Source organism: Macaca thibetana, chromosome 6, assembly GCF_024542745.1.
Source record: "Macaca thibetana thibetana isolate TM-01 chromosome 6, ASM2454274v1, whole genome shotgun sequence".
NCBI classification, from domain to species: Eukaryota; Metazoa; Chordata; class Mammalia; order Primates; family Cercopithecidae; genus Macaca; species Macaca thibetana.
Window position 1 is genome coordinate 110,645,907 of NC_065583.1, and position 18,710 is coordinate 110,664,616.

The 18,710-nt window shown below is 41.0% G+C and overlaps 2 protein-coding genes across 2 annotated transcripts in view; both read right to left on the bottom strand.

Moving 5' to 3' along the window:
* The window catches only part of MRPS36 (mitochondrial ribosomal protein S36), a 587,034-nt gene that overhangs the window by 86,493 nt on the left and 481,831 nt on the right, over positions 1 to 18,710 (bottom strand). The window lies entirely within an intron of this gene.
* The window catches only part of SLC30A5 (solute carrier family 30 member 5), a 38,044-nt gene continuing 31,683 nt past the window's right edge, over positions 12,350 to 18,710 (bottom strand). Inside the window, exons 15-16 of the mRNA XM_050793540.1 lie at positions 14,788 to 14,916; positions 12,350 to 13,162 (exon numbers count right to left, since the gene is read on the bottom strand). Coding sequence (XP_050649497.1) covers positions 12,992 to 13,162; positions 14,788 to 14,916 — 300 coding nt within the window. The 3' untranslated portion in view covers positions 12,350 to 12,991. The remainder of the gene's footprint in view (positions 13,163 to 14,787; positions 14,917 to 18,710) is intronic.

An 18,710-nucleotide genomic window follows, 5' to 3' on the forward strand; every position in this document is an offset into this window, starting at 1 on the left:
GGGCACTATCCTTACTGCCTGAGTGATGGGATAGTTGGGACCCCAAGCCTCAGCATCACACAATTTACCCATGTAACCAACCTGCACATGTACTCTTTAATCTATTATAAAAGTTGAAAGTTTTGGCCGGGCGCGGTGGCTCACGCCTGTAATCCCAGCACTTTGGGAGGCCGAGGCGGGCGGATCACAAGGTCAGGAGATCGAGACCACGGTGAAACCCCGTCTCTACTAAAAATACAAAAAATTAGCCGGGCGCGGTTGTGGGCGCCTGTAGTCCCAGCTACTCGGGAGGCTGAGGCAGGAGAATGGCGTGAACCCGGGAGGCGGAGCTTGCAGTGAGCCGAGATCGCGCCACTGCACTCTAGCCTGGGTGACAGAGCGAGACTCCGTCTCAAAAAAAAAAAAAAAAAAAGTTGAAAGTTTTACAAATTCAGGTTTTAGATGCTGTCTGTAATGATCAGGGAGGTTATACAATAAAAAGTCCTCCCCCACAAAGGAAAACATATTAAAAGTTACAGTGGCTTATGCCTATAATCCCACACTTTAGGAGGCTGAGGTAGGAGGATGGCTTGAGGCCAGGAGTTCCAGACCAGCCTGGGCAACATAGTGAGACCCTGTCTCTGTTTTAATCAAAAAAAGAAAAAAGTTTCTCCAGTATCATTTAAGAATATTCTGTGGGCTGGAAGCAGTGGCCCATGCCTGTAATCCTAGCACTTTGGGAGGCCAAGGTAGGGGGATCACTCGAGCTCAGGAGTTCAAGACCAGCCTGGGCAACACAGTGAAACCCGGTCTGTACTAAAAATACAAAAAATTAGCTAAGTGTAGTGGTGGGTACCTGTAATCCCAGCTACATGGGAGGCTGAGGCAGGAGAATTGCTTGAACCTGGGAGGCAGAGGTTGCAGTGAGCCAAGATCGTGCCACTACACTCCAGCCTGGGTGACAGAGCAAGACTCTGTCTTTTTTTTTTTTTTTTTTTAAATAGAGTTGGAGATCTCAGTATGTTGCCCAGGCTGGTCTTGAACTCCTAGAAACAAGGGATCCTCCTTTCTCAGTCTTCCAAAATGTTGGGATTAAAGGCATGAGCCACCAAGTTTGGCCAAGAATCTCTAAATCTTTAAAGAAAAAAACAAGTAACAGAATATCGTATTGAGGCATGAAGTTTCAAGACACTTAAGACCCTACTCCCATCCCAGTGTACGCATGTGTGTGGGCATGGAGAATGTGCAAATTGGCTTAGAGGTAAGAGTGTTTTGGAATCAGCACTTGAGAAGGTAGTGAAAACTGTTTTTGTTATATTTAGAATGTGGTCTGTAGGTATTTAAATTTTTCTTGAATTGATTCTTACGCAAAAAAGCCTCCTTTGCATGGAGGCTCTGTTTATTGTGATTAATTATAGTACTCCAGCAAGGGGAACTTGTTTCTCTTTCTACAGAGACTGCTCTGGGACATAAGTTATGTCCCTTGGGGTGAAGTATTTCACAAGTAAATATCTTACATATTTGAGAAATCTTCCATTACAAGGCTTAAGTTTAATCCTCGTAGGGCCTTCAATTTTCTTAGTTAAGTGATGGCAAGAAGATAGAGGCAGCTAAAAGGAAATGAAGAGAGAAGGCAAATAATAAAAGAGAAGGTAGAAAGAAAAGTGGCAGAGATTGAGGGCCTTCTACTGGACCTGGAAATTGAAGTAAGGGTTCTCTTCCACAGTCAGCTCCTAGTGTATCTGATGCTACTCTGTTTGCACAGTGAGTTGTCTTCCTGGAAGGCACGGTAGCCTGAGGTTCTAAGGCTGGGGCTGAGTAACCTGGGATTCAGTAACAGAGGAGACTTGCAAGCACAATTTATTTATTTATTTATTTATTTATTTATTTATTTTTGAGATGGAGTCTGGCTCTGTCTCCCAGGCTGGAGTGCAGTGGCCGGATCTCGGCTCACTGCAAGCTCCGCCTCCCGGGTTCATGCCATTCTCCTGCCTCAGCCTCCCGAGTAACTGGGACTACAGGCGTCTGCCACCTCGCCCGGCTAGTTTTTTGTATTTTTTAGTAGAGACGGGATTTCACCGTGTTAGCCAGGATGGTCTCGATCTCCTGACCTCGTGAACCGCCCGTCTCAGCCTCCCAAAGTGCTGGGATTACAGGCTTGAGCCACCGCGCCCGGCCGCAAGCACAATTTAATAGCCTTAGATTGGTGCTCGCCTGTGCTTTACAATCTGCTATTTGGTGGGGTCAAGGGTGGGAAGAGGTGAATGGCACCACTGATCCAAAAACTAGTGTGCATAGTTGAGGAATTTGAAGCTCTGAGTTTAAGTTGAATTGCTGTGGAGCCAGGATATGGTTGAGCCAATCTTCATAATCATAGCTTAACCCATTGTTTTTCTCTGATTATCAACAGTATATGCCGTCTCCTCCATAAAGGTTTTTCTAATCTCCCAGGGAAAGGGGTTCTTGTCCTCTTCTGAACTCAAAACAAGATTACTTTTGCCTTTCTTCCAGCATGCATCTCTTCATGCCCTCTATTTTTACATATTTGTATATGCTCAATAAACGGTGCTTTCCTGTGAGGGTAGAAACCATATCATACCTCTTTTGCATCATACACACTACTTTACATACATTAGGTCTTTAACACATCTGTTGACTAAATAGATACCTTTAACAAAATAGTTCCCATAGATTAATTTGGGACTATTCCCTTGATTTCGTAGGACTACAAGGGATCTACCATATATTTACTGAATCCAAACGCCATGACTTAAAATGCGGGAATAAGACACTGGCAGTTAGATCACTACTATGGCGGGGAGGCTTTTTCCTAGGCCAGCCCATCCCACTGTATCAATTTGCAGTCTTTCATATTAGGCAAGCCTATCCTGTTCTTAAGGAAAATCGAGGCAAACAACGACAGGAAAGTCTGCTTGAAGTCAGGCATTTGTAAAGTGTAAGTTAGTATAATTTACCTGATCCTTTTTTACAGGGTTAGACAACTAACCCCCTTATGGTTACCTAACATGTGTATGGTAAAGTTAACTCGTAACAAACAATAAAGAGAGGAAAAGTAATAGATCTATTTTATTGGCCGGGCGCGGTGGCTCAAGCCTGTAATCCCAGCACTTTGGGAGGCCGAGACGGGCGGATCATGAGGTCAGGAGATCAAGACCATCCTGGCTAACACGGTGAAACCCCGTCTCTACTAAAAAATACAAAAAAACTAGCCGGGCGAGGTGGCGGGCGCCTGTAGTCCCAGCTACTCGGGAGGCTGAGGCAGGAGAATGGCGTAAACCCGCGAGGCGGAGCTTGCAGTGAGCTGAGATCCAGCCACGGCACTCCAGCCTGGGCGGCATAGCGAGACTTCGTCTCAAAAAAAAAAAAAAAAAAAAAAGATCTATTTTATTTTATAATTTTATTTTTATTGTATTGTATTGTATTGTATTTTTTGAGATGGAGTTTTGCTGTTTGCCCAGGCTAGAGTACAGTGGCACAATCTTGGCTTACAGCAACCTCTGTGAGAATAATAGTTTTTTTTTTTTTTTGAGACAGAAGTCTCTTTTCTCGGCTCACTGCAACCTCTGCCTCCCGTGTTCAAGCGATTCTCCTGCCTCAGTCCGCTGCCCCTCTTCCCCCAACCCATCCCGAGTAGCTGTCCCCTAGATCCTGTAATCCTGCCACTATATTTGGCTAATTTTTGTAGTTTTAGTAGAGACAGGGTTTCACCATGTTGGCCAGGCTCCTCTCGAACTCCTCACCTCAGGTGATTCGCATGCGTTAGCCTTCCATAGTGACGGGATTACAGGCGTGAGCTGCCGTGCTGGGCCAGAGAGTAACAGATCGTTGACCTGGTATTCAAATACCCACAAATCCCTGCTCCTAAGCTTCCTAACTGTAGACCCTATTTATTCCATGTCTGTAGGCCAAGATTATGTAAAACTGAACTGCTGATGGGTTTACATGGTTCACTCCAGGTGGACTGAATCCCTTTACCATCATACTTCCAAAGCTTACCAGTCCCTTAGGTCTATCAAATGCCACTTCCTCTTTCTAGCCTTGCCCTCTTCCCTTCAGCTAAAAGTAACCTCTGCCTGACTTAATGGCTCATTCCTGTAATCCCAGCTTTTTGGGAGGCTGAGGTGGGAGGATCACTGGAGCCCGGGAGTTTGAGACCAACCTGGACCATATAGAACCTGTTTCAACAAAAAATAAAAAATTAGCTGGGCGTGGTAGCACGCACCTGCAGTCCCAGCTACTATAGGGAGGCTGAGGTGGGAGGATCACTTGAGCCCAAGAGTTCAAGGCTGCAGTGAGCCATAGTCACGTCACTGCACTCCATTCTGGCAACAAAGCAACACTCAACTCATAAAATCAAAGTAACTTCCACATTCTGAAGTTTGCTTATGGCATCAAATCTCTCTAATGTTTGAGTTACTTATATCTTCTCTTCCCTGCTGTAACAAGCATATTGAAGGCAGGGTTTGTGTCTGATTCGTCTTTTTATCTTAAAGAGCAAGCTTACAAATAAGGGGCCATGAATATGTTACTTTATTCAAGTCACCATCCTCTCTCACTTCAGCTTCAGCAAAAGCCTTCCAACTGTACCCGAGATTCTACTCTTGCTCTCCTACCCTGATACTTTCGAAACACATTGGCTCAAGTCAGTACCTTATTTGGAGCCATCCACAGACTTTCCAAGTTCTCAACATGCTGTCTAAGTTTGCTGCTATCACTGGTCTCTTGCTTTTCTTTCTTTCTTTCTTTTTTTTTTTTAAATCATGCTAAGCACCTCCTGTCTCAAATGTCCTTGCATTTCATTTGATGTTCTCTCTGTCTAGAATAGTAGTTGTTAGTAGAAGATGGTTTAGAATCCTGGAGACTGTCTGCCTCCTGACTTCACTGCAGTGCTGAAGTCTTCTTCCATAGAAATCCTCTTCAGCCACTCTCTGGCACCTCTGTAAGTCTGTCCTTGAACCCTGCTTTAGTTAAGTCTCAACCCTGAATCCAGAGTGCCTAGTTTAGAAAGCTGGCTTTCCCACTTACAACGTGTATGATTTGGGGCAGGTTAATTAACCTTTTCCTGCCTCAGTTTCCGCATCAGTAAAATGGAAATAATAATTACACATATTTATTGTTTAGAACAGTGTCCATCTGGAACATGGCAAAAGTTCAGTAAGTTATTGCTTTTCTTCATAGTATTTACTACATTTTATTACATACTGGTCTTGTCTTCTACATTAGAAGGAAGCTCCATTAGGGCAGGACTTTGTATTACTGATGACTTTATCCCTAGCTCCTAGTGCAGTGTATTTAGTGTAAAGGCCTTCAGTATTTGTTATGAGTTAATTTACTGAATGTTTAAAAAGCCATAAATTGCGATAACAGAAGAAAAGAATTATAATGAAAAATAAAACACAGTCCGGGCATGGTGGCTTATGCCTGTAATCCCAGCACTTCGGGAGGCCGAGGTGGGTGGATGGATCACAAGGTCGAGATCGAGACCATCCTGGCCAACATGGTGAAACTCCGTCTCTACTAAAAAAAAAAAAAAAAAAAACAAAAATTAGCTGGGCGTGGTGGTGTGCACCTATAGTCCCAGCTACGTGGGAGGCTGAGGCAAGAGAATCATTTGAACCCAGGAAGTGGAGATTATAGTGAGCACAGATTGCACCACTGCTCTCCAGCCTGGCAACTGAGTGAGACTCTAAAAATAAATAAATAAAAACATAAATAAAACACAAAAAGCCATAAATGATTGTATTATTTTCTTAAACAGGCTTGCTGTAACTGTGTGAATATTAACACATCTATTTATTAAAGTTTGTTGCAGGGAGAAACCTTGGGTTTTAAATTCAAATAGCAAATAACCATAAAGTGGAATAATATGTACCTGAATGAGTCTAGTTGACCTTACTGCATTAGACTAACTAAAGGAAACTTTTTTTTTTGTTTTTGAGACAGGGTCTGGCTCTGTCACCCAGGCTGGAGTGCAGTGGAGTGATCTCGGCTCACTGCAACCTCCACCTCCTGGGCTCAAGCAATCCTCCCGCCTCAGCCTCTCAAGTAGCTGGGACTGCAGGCGTGAACCACCATAACTGGCTACTTCTTGTATTTTTTATAGAGACAGGGTTTTGCCATGTTGGGCAGGCTGGTCTCTAACTCCTGGCCTCAAGTGATTGGCCCGCCTTGGCCTCCCACAGTGCTGAGATTACAGGCATGAGCCACAGTGCCCGGCCTAAAGCAAACTTAATATGTGATAATATCAATGTGCTAGAAGTAAAAAAAAAAAGCACAAGATGATTACATAAAGTGCTTAATACAGTGCCGAGCACAAAGTAGCTTCTAAATAATTAAAGCAAAATAAAAAATACTCGAAAAAGAAAATGCCATAATGTATAAATTATAATTTAAGACTTGACAACTGTATACACATGTGTAACCACCACCCTGATCAAGATACAGAACATTTCCATCACTCCAAAGAGATCCTTCCTGCCCCTTTCCAACAAATCTCTTATTTTCCCAAGATGACCAGAATAAGGACCTTCCAAAGATGTCCATGCCCTAATGCCTGGAACCTGTGAATATGTTACCTTACCTGGCAAATGGAACTTTGAAGACTTTGAGATGGGGAGGATATCCTGGATTACCTGGGTGGGCCCAGTGCAATCGCATGAGTCCTTAGAAGTAGAAGAGGAAAGTAGAACAGGTCAGAGAGGTGCAGTGGTGAAAGAAGAGGGAGGAGAGATCTGAAGCATGAGAACTATGTGACCCACTCTTGCTGGTTGTGAAGATGGAGGAAGGGGACCACAAGCAAGGAATGCAGGTGGCCTCTAGAAGTTGGGAACACCAGTGAAGAGACAGGGACCACGGCTTTATGTCTATAAGGACTAAATTCAGCCAAAAGCCTTAATGACCAAGGAAACAGATTCTCCTGTAGATCCTCCAGGAAGAAACACAGCCCAGCTGACACCCTGAACTTGACCCAATGAGCCTCATCCTGGACTTGTGACCCACAGAACTAAGGCAATGAATTGGTGTTTTTTTAAAAAATCTTTCTCCAGGTTGAAAATGCATGTTAAGCCATTAAGTTTGTGGTAATTTGTTACAACAGCAATAGAAAACTAATACAAACCCACTTTCTGTGCTCTATCAGTATGTATTAGTCTTATCTGTTCTTGGACTTCATATACATGAATTTGAAAAAAAGTTTTTGAGACAGGATCTCACTCTGCCTCCCAGGCTGGAGTGCAGGGGTGCAATCACAGCTTACTATAGCCTCAACCTGGGCTCAAGAGTGATCCTCCTATCTCAGCTTCCCAAATGATGGGACCACAGGTGCATGCCACCGTGACTGGGTAATTTTTGTATTTTTTTAGAGATGGGGTCTTGCCACATGGCCCAGACTGATCTTGAACTCCTGAGCTCAAGCAATCTGCCCACCTTAGCCTCCCAAATTGCTGGGATTACAGGTGTGAGCCGCCGTGTCCTCTGGACTTCTTATAAATGAAATGAATACAGTATGAACTCTCTTATGTCTGCCTTCTTTCACTTAATATATTTTTGAGATTCTTCTAAATGTAATGGTAATTTTATTTTTTACTGCTTATTATTCCATTATGAATACATGACAATTGACTTATCCATTCTCTTATTGATGGACATTTGGGTTGTTTCTAGTTTTTTTTGCTATTACGAATACATATTCTTGTACAAGTCTTTTTGTAAACACATGCTTCATATTGTGAAATATGAATACCTAGGAGTGAAAATGCTGGGTCACAGGATGCATGTATTACTTAATTTTAGCAGTGAGTTCCAGTTGCTCCATATCCTCACCACTTCACTGAACTGAGCACTTACGATCTGTGTAGTTTATTCTATGATTTTTGTTTGTCTTTTGAGACAGAGTATTGCTCTCTTGCCAGGCTGGAGTGCAGTGGCGCCACTTTGGCTCACTGCAACCTGACTCCCTGGTTCAAGTGATTCTCCTGCCCTCAGCCTCCTGAGTAGCTGGGATTATAGGCACACACCACCATTCCCAGCTAATTTTTTTCTTTTTGAGATGGAGTGTCACTCTGTTGCCCAGGCTGGAGTGCAATGGCATGATCTCAGCTCCTGCAACCTCCACCTCCCGCGTTCAAGCGGTTCTCCTGTCTCAGCCTCCTGAGTAGCTGGGATTACAGGCGCGAGCCACCAGGCCTGGCTGTTTTGTATTTTTTTTTTTTAAGTAGAGACGGGGTTTCATCATGTTGGTCAGGATGGTCTCGAACTCCTGACCTCATGATCCACCCACCTTGGCCTCCGAAAGTGCTGGGATTGTAGGCGTGAGCCACCGCACCCGGCCCAGCTAATTTTTTTGTATTTTTTGTAGAGACAGGGTTTCACCATGTTGGCCAGGATGGTCTCAATCTCCTGACATCGTGATCTGCCCACCTCAGCCTCCCAAAGTGCTGGGATTACAGGCGTGAGCCACCACGCCCAGGCAATTTATTCTATGTTAAAAACACCTTAATAAAAATATCAGGAAAGAAAATATGTAACAGAACAGTGTTTCTATACGCACTGCATATAACCATCTTTGAACATCTGTGTCAGAAATGTGCTATGGATACAAGGAATAAGACAGAAAAAGGGCCGGGTATGGTGGCTCACGCCTGTAATCCCAACATTTTGGGAGGCTGAGGCAGGCCGATTGCCTGAGGATAGGAGTTCCAGACCAGCCTGGCCAACACGGTGTCTCTAAAAATACAAAATTAGCTGGGCATGGTGAGCACGTGCCTGTAGTCCCAGCTACTCGGGAGACTGAGGCAGGAAAATCAGTTCAACCTGGGAGGTGGAGGTTGCAGTGAGCAGAGATCGCACCACTACACTCCAGCCTGTGTGACAGAGCAAGACTGTCAAAAAAAAAAAAAAAAAAAAAATTGGTAATTTACCGTTTTAATTAAATAATTAATTTACCAGAAAATTTTCCTTCTGGAAAATCACTCTAAAATGAAATGAACTTTAGTGGCTTTATAACTGAGCTCAGCCATCTAAATATAATCTCCCTATATATTTAATTTGCTACTAATTTAGGCCATAAGAAATGTTTCTCTATTTCCATTTTAAGACATCTAACATTGCTGGCAGGAGGGTAAGCTGTTACAATCTCAATGGAGTAAAATTTAGTAATATTTTTCAAATTTATAAATGTTCCAAACCCTTTGACTCTGCAATTCCACTTGTAGGAATTCCACATATTTATTTGCACACATGCAAAATGTCTATATAAGGCTATTCATATTAGTATTGTCTAGAATAGCAAAAGATTAGAACCAATCTTAAAAAAAAAATCCATTAATGGAGTTATTAGGCAGCTAAAAAAAGAATGCTTTTTACTGTTTTAATTATGGAATAATTTCTAAGTGAAAAATAATATACACTTTTTTCTTGTGTATGCATATAATATCTGGAAAGATAGTCTAGAAACTGACAAGAATGGTCGTTTGTAGAGAAGAGAGCTGTGTATGTGAGTGAAAGAAGTGGAAGTCTTTATGCCATTTACTCTTCTGAACTTTGGACCATGTGACTATTAACTAGTAAAAACACACATCTCTGCATTACTATGGTAGACATTTTAGGGGAGAATCATAATCTGAAGTAAAACCAGGATCCTTTGGTTAAAGATATCGAATTATGTAGCTTAATTTTCTGATGAAATTAGAAAAGTTTAAAGTTTGATCAGTTATTTCTGTTTTTTTTTAGAGATGGGGATCTCTGTGTTGTTCAGGCTGGTCTCGAACTCCTGGGCTTAGGTGATCCTCCTGTCTCAGCTTCCCAAAGTGCTGGGATTATAGGTGTAAGCCACTGTGGTGGGCCTTGATCAGTTATCACGTTAAAGAAACAATAAATTTGGCCAGGCGTAGTGGCTCAAGCCTGTAATTCCAGCACTTTGGAAGGCCGAGACGGGCGGATCACGAGGTCAGGAGATCGGGACCATCCTGGCTAACTCGGTGAAATCCCGTCTCTACTAAAAAATACAAAAAACTAGCCGGGCGAGGTGGCGGGCGTCTGTAGTCCCAGCTACTCGGGAGGCTGAGGCAGGAGAATGGCGTGAACCCGGGAGGCGGAGCTTGCAGTGAGCCGAGATCTGGCCACTGCACTCCAGCCTGGGCGACAGAGCAAGACTCTGTCTCAAAAAAAAAAAAAAAAAAAAAAAAAAAAGAAACAATAAATTTATATTATAAAAGATGTAAAATTTATTCTAAGTCTACATCATTAACTCCCAAATTGGTAATAATAGAAAACAATGGTTGGGGAGAAAGGGAAGGAAGATAAATTAATAGGTGTGGTATACAACCACCATCATCTTTCTTGGGGCAAATGAACTATTAGACAGGCTTCTGGGCCAGGTGCAGTGGCTCACGCCTACAATCCTAATACTTTGGGAAGAAGAGGTGGGAGGATCACTTGAGCCGAGGAGTTCCGAGACTTGCAAGGGCAACATGTTGCAACCCTGTCTCTACAAACAAATAATAAATTAGCTGGGCGTAGTAGTGTGCACCTGCAGTCCTACCTACTGGAGAGGCTGAGGTGGGAGGATTGCTTGAGCCCAGGAGTTCAAGGTTGCAGTGAACTATGATCATGTCATTGAACTCCAGCCTGGGCAACAGAGTGAGACCTTGTCTCTGAAAAAAAAAGAAAAAAAAAAAATTCCACACTCCTCTCCCTCAAAACAGGCTTCTATTTTGGATATTATTTTTAACTTATTTATACATTAAACATCTAATTAATCTCTTGAGATGCTGATTTATAGAAAAAAAGAGACAAGTTAATGATGGCTACCTTTGAAGTCAGGCTTAAAATAGTAACAATTCTTTGACTTTATTTAGCCTTTTTCAACTTCCAGTGCATTTCCATACACATTATACTTTTTGTTCCCAAATCCTGTGCAGTAGATTTGAGCAGGTTTTATTTAGTTTATGTATGAGGGGAAAAAAAAAAAAAAAAAGATACCTCAGAGAGGCTGATTTGCCTAAAGTTGCATGAATTTTTTTTTTTTTGAGGTAAGATCTTGCTGTGTCACCCAGGTTAGAGAGCAGTGGTGCCATCATGACTCATTGCAGCCTTGGCCTCCTAGGCTCAAGCAATCCTCCTGCCTCAGCCTCCCAAGAGGTGTGTGTCACCATGTCCCAGCTAATTTTTAAAAATTTTTGTAGAGATGGAATCTTGCTATGTTGCTCAGGCTGTTCTCAAACTCCTGGGCTCAAGCTATCCTTTCACTTTAGCCTCCCAAAGTGCCATGATTTCAGGCATGAGACACTGCACCTGGCCTAGTTGCATGATTTGCATGAGCTGAAACACAGTACCCTGGTGCTTTCAGTATTAGAGTTTTCATACTTTCTAATTGTACCTCCCTAACCTTCAGCCCCTGCTCTCTCTCTTACTCTAATATCTCACAATCAATTATTTTTTTGCTGTTTATATGTCTTCTAAGGGAAATGACAATTTTAACTTTGGTGTAATATTTATTGTACCTATCTACTTAAATTTTTTTAATGTACAAAAATTGCATTAAAACATCAATATGCAATTATTTTCCCACCACTCAAAAATTTTAATATGTATTGAAGATTTTGGCAAAAAAATATGCAAAAGACAAGAAATATAAAAATAACTTACAACAAATTTCTAAAATCCCTCATATATTAAAATTGGTAAGACAAAAATATGATTTATAATACATGTTTGCCATTGTGTTATATATAAGAAAAGAGTACTCATACTAAATTCAACCTACTTATCAAAATTCTTAATATAAGAATGAAAATATTCAAATGGTTATAAATAGACAGGTATTAAAAAGTTTCTTTTGGACAACATTCTTTGGTGCTGATAAAACTGCATGTTATTATCTATCGTAAAGTCTTTTGAGACTTTACTACATATCTAGTTACAACTGGAAATAAAAAAATATAAATTGGATATGACTATAGAAAGTAGTTATAGGGTATTTTGATTTCATGGTGCTCAAATGTTTATGGACAAATTTTACTTATTAAATTTTGAAATAACTACCTATTCTTTGGTATTTCTTATGTATGTTCCAGAAATTAGAAAAAAGTTACCTCCATAGGCAGAGAATTCAACTGTGAGTTGACAATTATTTACGATTGTCTTAACTGGCTGTTTCACAACATTATGGAGCTAAGAAAGGATGAAAGCTTACCACTGCTTGGATACCAGCTTGATAAGCAGCTTGGAATGTCAAATATATAACAAGAAATGAAATATTCTACTTTAAAGGAACATGGTAAGTAAATGAATAACATGGACACAACTTAGTATAAGTTCTTTAACCTAATAAATTATTCATTTGCAAATATTACCAAAAGTAAAAAAAATTTATTTTATAGAGTGGTTGATTTTTGTAATACATCAAAAACTGTGATGTTATACACTTCCCTATTCTCACTGCTTATATCAGTGGTTGAAGTTTCTCCCAAATAATTTAGTTTACATTTAAAGTGGCAATACAGATTTTACTTAATGGACTTAAGTTATAATTAGAAACCAGTTTTATATACAGAAAATCCATAAATATAGAACTTTTATTCCTATTTTATCCTTAGGCTATGCAAAAAATGGACTAAAAATTTTTCATTTGGGTCTTTGTAATAAACATGTAAATACATATTTACAATGGAGATGCTTCCTGATAGAAAGTAAACAGAAGTAATTTTGGTCTTCACTAGAATCCATCATATCTATTTTTGAAGATGATGTAATACATCATGTTTACTCAAAATTTGATTCCTTTTATACACATAATTTAAATAATTACTCCACTTGTACCATAATGCTTCATTCTGTATTTAAATTTCCTTTAAGAAAGATTCCTTGATCCAGTAGTAGGGAACTCTGTTTCTGTACAGTTAATGTGAAATTTTATCCTTCTGGCAATGTCACAAATACTGAGTCATTTAATCTTCATTGTTCAGACTCCAGAGGTAATTCTTGAGTTATCTCACATGATGTAAGTACCATCTTTGCAGTATTTCATGGACTCCATTTGTTTTGTCATAGCAAGAACATCATGAAATCCAGTACTTAGGCCAGACATATGTTGAAAGTATGCCTCCTTTTCCACTTGAATTGTTAAATTGTTTACTCCAGCATCTTTAAGTATTCCTGTAACCTGTTATAAAAATCCATACATTTTGAAGCATTTAGAGTAATGCATTTAGTACATATGTCTTAATATGCTGTACATTGTTGATATGGGTTGAGTATCTTTAATCTGAAAATATGAAATCTGAGATGCTCTAAAATCTGAAACTTTTTGAGTGCCAAGATAGTGCTAAAAGGAAATGCTCATTGGAGCATTTTGGATTTGGATTTTCAGATTAGGGATGCTCAACTGGTAAGTGTAAGGCGAGTATTAAAAAAAAAAAAATCCCAAATCGAAAACACTTCTGGTCCAAGCATTTTAGATAAGGAATATTAAACCTGTGTCACTTTTTTTTTTTTTTTGAGACGGAGTCTTGCTGTGTCACCCAGGCTGGAGTGCAGTGGCGCGATCTTGGCTCACTGCAAGCTCTGCCTCCCGGGTTCACGCCATTCTCCCGCCTCAGCCTCCGAGTAGCTGGGACTACAGGCGCCCGCCACCACCCTGGCTAGTTTATTGTATTTTTAGTAGAGACGGGGTTTCACCATGTAAGCCAGGATGGTCTCGATCTCCTGACCTCGTGATCCACCCGCCTCGGCCTCCCAAAGTGCTGGGATTACAGGCTTGAGCCACCGCGCCCGGCCAAACCTGTGTCACATTTTTAAAATAGTCACAGGCCGGGCACAGTGACCCAGGAAGGTTGAGGCAGGAGGATCGCTTGAGCCCAGGAGTTTGAGACCAGCCTGGGCAACACAGTGAGATCTTGTCTCTAAAATGAATGAGTAAACAAACACACAAACAGTTACAGTAGTCCAAGATAAATCTTCAAAGTAATGTTCATCATTTAGTTAGTTAAAATATTAGACTCTTTTAGGTCAGTAAATTACTGATTTGACATTCACAGTAGAAAAGGAAAACAGCCATTGTTTCCAATTTGGCACATCTAGAATAGGGCTTTTAGTAACTGTTCTGACCTCTATCTCCAAACATAGCATATACCCCGCCAAGTTGATTATTACTAATTTACGAGTATATTTATAATAACTTATTTTTTGATAATCTACTGGGAACCAAGATGAACCAAATTCATAAATGAATTTTTTTACATTAACTAAAGCTTATCCTCTAAACACAAAACTTCATTAATTTTAGCAATTTTTAGATATAAAACAAATCTAGACATAAAAAGTAAGTGATATTATCATTACAGAGTTGGAAGATTAGGCTGGGAATGATGGCTCGCCTGTAAACCCAGCACTTTGGGAGGTCGAGGCGGGCGGATCACCTGAGGTCAGGAGTTTGAGACTAGACTGGCCAAAATAGCAAAACCTCGTCTCTACCAAAAATACAAAAAAAAAAAAAAAAAAAAAAAAAAAAGGCGGGCATGGTGACAGGTGCCTATAATCCTAGCGACTTGGGAGGCTGAGGTAGGGAGAACTGCTTGAACCCAGGAGGCGGAGGTTGCAGTGGGCCGAGATCATGCCACTGCACTCCAGCCTGGGCAACAGAGTGAGACCCTGTCTCAAAAAAGAAAAGAGTTGGAAGACTGATATTTTTGAATAGTAAATGACTACTGAGCCATATAACTTATGAGGTGTACAATTTGGGGTATGAATTACCTCAATTGAAATTACTTTAAAAACAAAATATTTTACCTGCTGTACTATTCTTTGTTCTAGCACATCAGATGTCACCTGTATATGAATCGTTCCTGCCACAATACTAGCAGAATGACGCCAAAAATGAGGGTCTCGGTATGATATTAATCCTTCAATTTTCTGTATCTGTCAAATAAAAGAGGTGATATAAACGGTCATACAGGCTACTTTACACAACACAATGGAGATACTTTCTGACAGAAAGTAAACACACAGGTTCCTTGGTCCAGGATCACTATTAAGCTCATTAAAAAAACAAAACAAACCAAACAAAAAACCAGCCATAATGAGGAGAAGTCAGAAGCAGGAAGGAATAGAAGAGGGGAAATTAGCTTAAAGTAAAGGTGCCTAAAATATTCTGATCTATTTCTGGAGGCTACAGATATGTGGGGGAAAAAAGATATCTCACCTAGGAATGATGCTAGTATGGCAGCTCTGAGTTGGAAGGCAAATGGGTCTTACAGGTATCTTTATTTTGTTTGTTTTTGTCTTTTTTTGAGACGGAGTCTTGCTCTGTTGCCAGGCTGGAGTGCAGTGGCACCATCTCGGCTCACTGCAACCTCTGCCTCCTGGGTTCAAGCAATTCTCCTGCCTCAGCCTCCCAAGTAGCTGGGACTATAGGCACACGCCACCACGTCTGGCTAATTTTTTTTTTTTTTTTGGTATTTTAGTAGAGATGGGGTTTCACCATGTTGCCCAGGCTGGTCTTGAACTCGTGAGTTCAGGCAATCCGCCCATCTCGGCCTCTCACAGTGCTAGGATTATAGGCGTGAGCCACCGTGCCCAGCTGCTACAGCTATCTTTATATCTAAAATGGGCTCTTATCAACAGCAGTACCCTTATTTTCACTGATACAGCACCACTCTGCCTATTCTAACCATTACCTAGACACATTCAATGAACTACAAGGTCTCATTTACACGGATACATTCATATGCACATTATTTGTTATAGAGAGATAACATGTTCAAAAGATATCCTCAATGTTCAACAACAGAGGATTGGTTAAATAAATTATTGACTACCCATACAATGTAATACTGCAGTCATTAACAATGTATTAGAATATTAATCAACATGACATTATTAAGTGGGAAGAAAATTTATAAAACACTACAAAAGCTTTTTATAGAATGGGAAGGAAACAAAAAGTGTTTCTTTTTGTTTACTGACAAAATTCCTGGCAAAATTATGTGACTTTTTTTTCTTTTTTGCACTTTTCTGTATTTTGAAGTTTTCTGCAAAGGGCATATATATATATACATTATTTATATATGTGCTTATTATATATTATATATAGATATATTTTTAAGACAGTCTCACTCTGTCGCCCAGGCTGGAGTGCAGTGGTGCGATCTCCGCTCACTGCAACCTCTGCCTCCTGGGTTCAAGCGATTCTTCTGCCTTAGCCTCCTGAATAGCTGGGACTACAGGCACGCGCCACCACACCCAGCTAATTTTTGTATTTTTTGTAGTTTTAGTAGAGATGGGGTTTCACCATATTGACCAGGCTGGTCTCAAACTCCTGACCTTGTGATCCACCTGCTTCGGCCTCCCAAAGTGCTGGGATTACAGGTGTGAGCCACCACGCCCGGCCTGCAACAGACATATATTATTATTGAAATAAAAAATACTTTAGGCCAGGCGTGGTGGCTCATGCCCATAATCCTGTACTTTGGAAGGCCGAGGCTTGAGCTCAGGATTTCAAGACCAGCCTGGGCAACATGGAGAAACCCCAGCTCTATTTAAAAACAAAACAAAACAAACACAACTTTAAAAAACCCCATGATGTACTACTATCCACTAATTATGAGGTGAGAGAAACTTTACTAATTTCATTTATGAAAATAATGGGTTAAGATGATAGAACTTAAATATTCAAGATGCCATCTTTTCATCAGCAGATCCCAATTCTTTAATATGATGTAGTAAACCACAAGGTGAAAGATAGTCTATTTTATATTTATTTATTTCTAGGAATTGCTGGTTTATATTCTCATCTTATTTTTCTACATGACTGTTTTTTCCTTTGAGACAGTCTTGCTCTGTTGGCCAGGTTGGAGTACAGTGGTGTGATTTTTGGCTCACTGCAACCTCTGCCTCCTGGGTTCAAGCGATTATCATGCTTCAGTCACTCAGGTAGCTGGGATTACTGGTGTGTGCTACTACTACACCCAGCTAATTTTTTTTTTTTTGAGATGGAGCCTCACTCTGTTGCCCAGGCTGGAGTGCAGTGGCGCGATCTCAGCTCAATGCAAGCTCTGCCTCCCGGGTTTGTGCCATTCTCCTGCCTCAGCCTCCCGAGTAGCTGGGACTACAGGCGCCCACCACCACGCCTGGCTAATTTTTCGTATTTTTTTTAGTACAGATGGGGTTTCACCGTGTTAGCCAGTATGGTCTCAATCTCCTGACCTCGTGATCTGCCTGCCTCAGCCTCTCAAAGTGCTGGGATTACAGGTGTGAGCCACCGTGCCCGACTCTAATTTTTGTATTTTTAGTAGAGATGGGCTTTCACCATGTTGGCCAGGCTGACCTTGAACTCCTGGCCTCAAGTGATCTGCCCACCTCAGCCTCCCAAAGTGCTGGATTACAGGCATGAGCCACCATGCCCAGCTAAGATTGTCTTTTTCTTGACTTAAAGTATTATGCACAGTAAGCCTTTGCCTGTTTATATGTGCTGCAAATGTTTTTTCCTGGTCTGCCTTTTGTTTTATGTTTGTTAATGAAACCTTCTACCAACTGGCAATTTTCAACTGGTCAAATTTGTAAATTTTATCCTCCCTTTTCGGCTTCTGGTTTCAAGTATATTAAAAAGGCTTTCCCTATCTTTGTGATTATAAACATATTTTTCTGGCCAGGTGTGGTGGCTCACACCTCTAATCCCAGCACTTTGGGAGGCCGAGGTGGGTGGATAGCTTGAGGTCAGGAGTTCAAGTCCAGCCTCGCCAACATGGCAAAACCCCGTCTGTACTAAAATATAAAAATTAGCTGGGTGTGGTAGGCCTGTAATCCCAGCAACTTGGGAGGCTGAGGCAGGAGAATTGCTTGAACCTGGGAGGCGGAGTTTGCAGTGAGTTGGGATCGTGCCCCTCCACTCCAGCCTGGCAACAGAGCAAGACTCCGTCTCAAAAAACAAACAAAAATATTTTTCTGTTTAGTAGTTTCATAATTTTTTTGTCATTTACATATTTAATCCACTGGAAATATATTTTTATGTAATATGGCATAGAGGTAATAGCTTTTTTTTCCCCACCAAGTAGAGAATTAACCGAAAGTGGGTTGTTTATGTCAACTATTTCTCCCTAGTGATCTAAAATACCATCTTTGCTATATACTGAATTCTATAAACTCCTGTGTCTGTTTCTGGACAACCTATTATTTTTATTTCTTCTTTTATGCTATATACCATAATTCTGCATTTATTTTCATTTTTTATTATTTCTTCTTTTACAGATGACCTATTATTCTTTTTTTTTTTTTTTTTTTTTTTTTTTGAGACGGAGTCTCGCTGTGTCGCCCAGGCTGGAGTGCCGTGGCCGGATCTCAGCTCACTGCAAGCTCTGCGTCCCGGGTTTTTACGCCATTCTCCTGCCTCAGCCTCCCGAGTAGCCGGGACTACAGGCGCCCGCCACCTCGCCCGGCTAGTTTTTTGTATTTTTTAGTAGAGACGGGGTTTCACCGTGTTAGCCAGGATGGTCTCGAACTCCTGACCTCGTGATCCGCCCGTCTCGGCCTCCCAAAGTGCTGGGATTACAGGCTTGAGCCACCGCGCCCGGCCGACCTATTATTCTTATTGTTACTTTTTTTTTTTTTTTGCACTGCCCAGGAAACAATCCCAGGTCACAAGAATGGGAACTTACTATTTTTTTAAAAGTTGATTTATGTCTTTATTCTTAGGCAAGGACCAAACTATTAGTTTT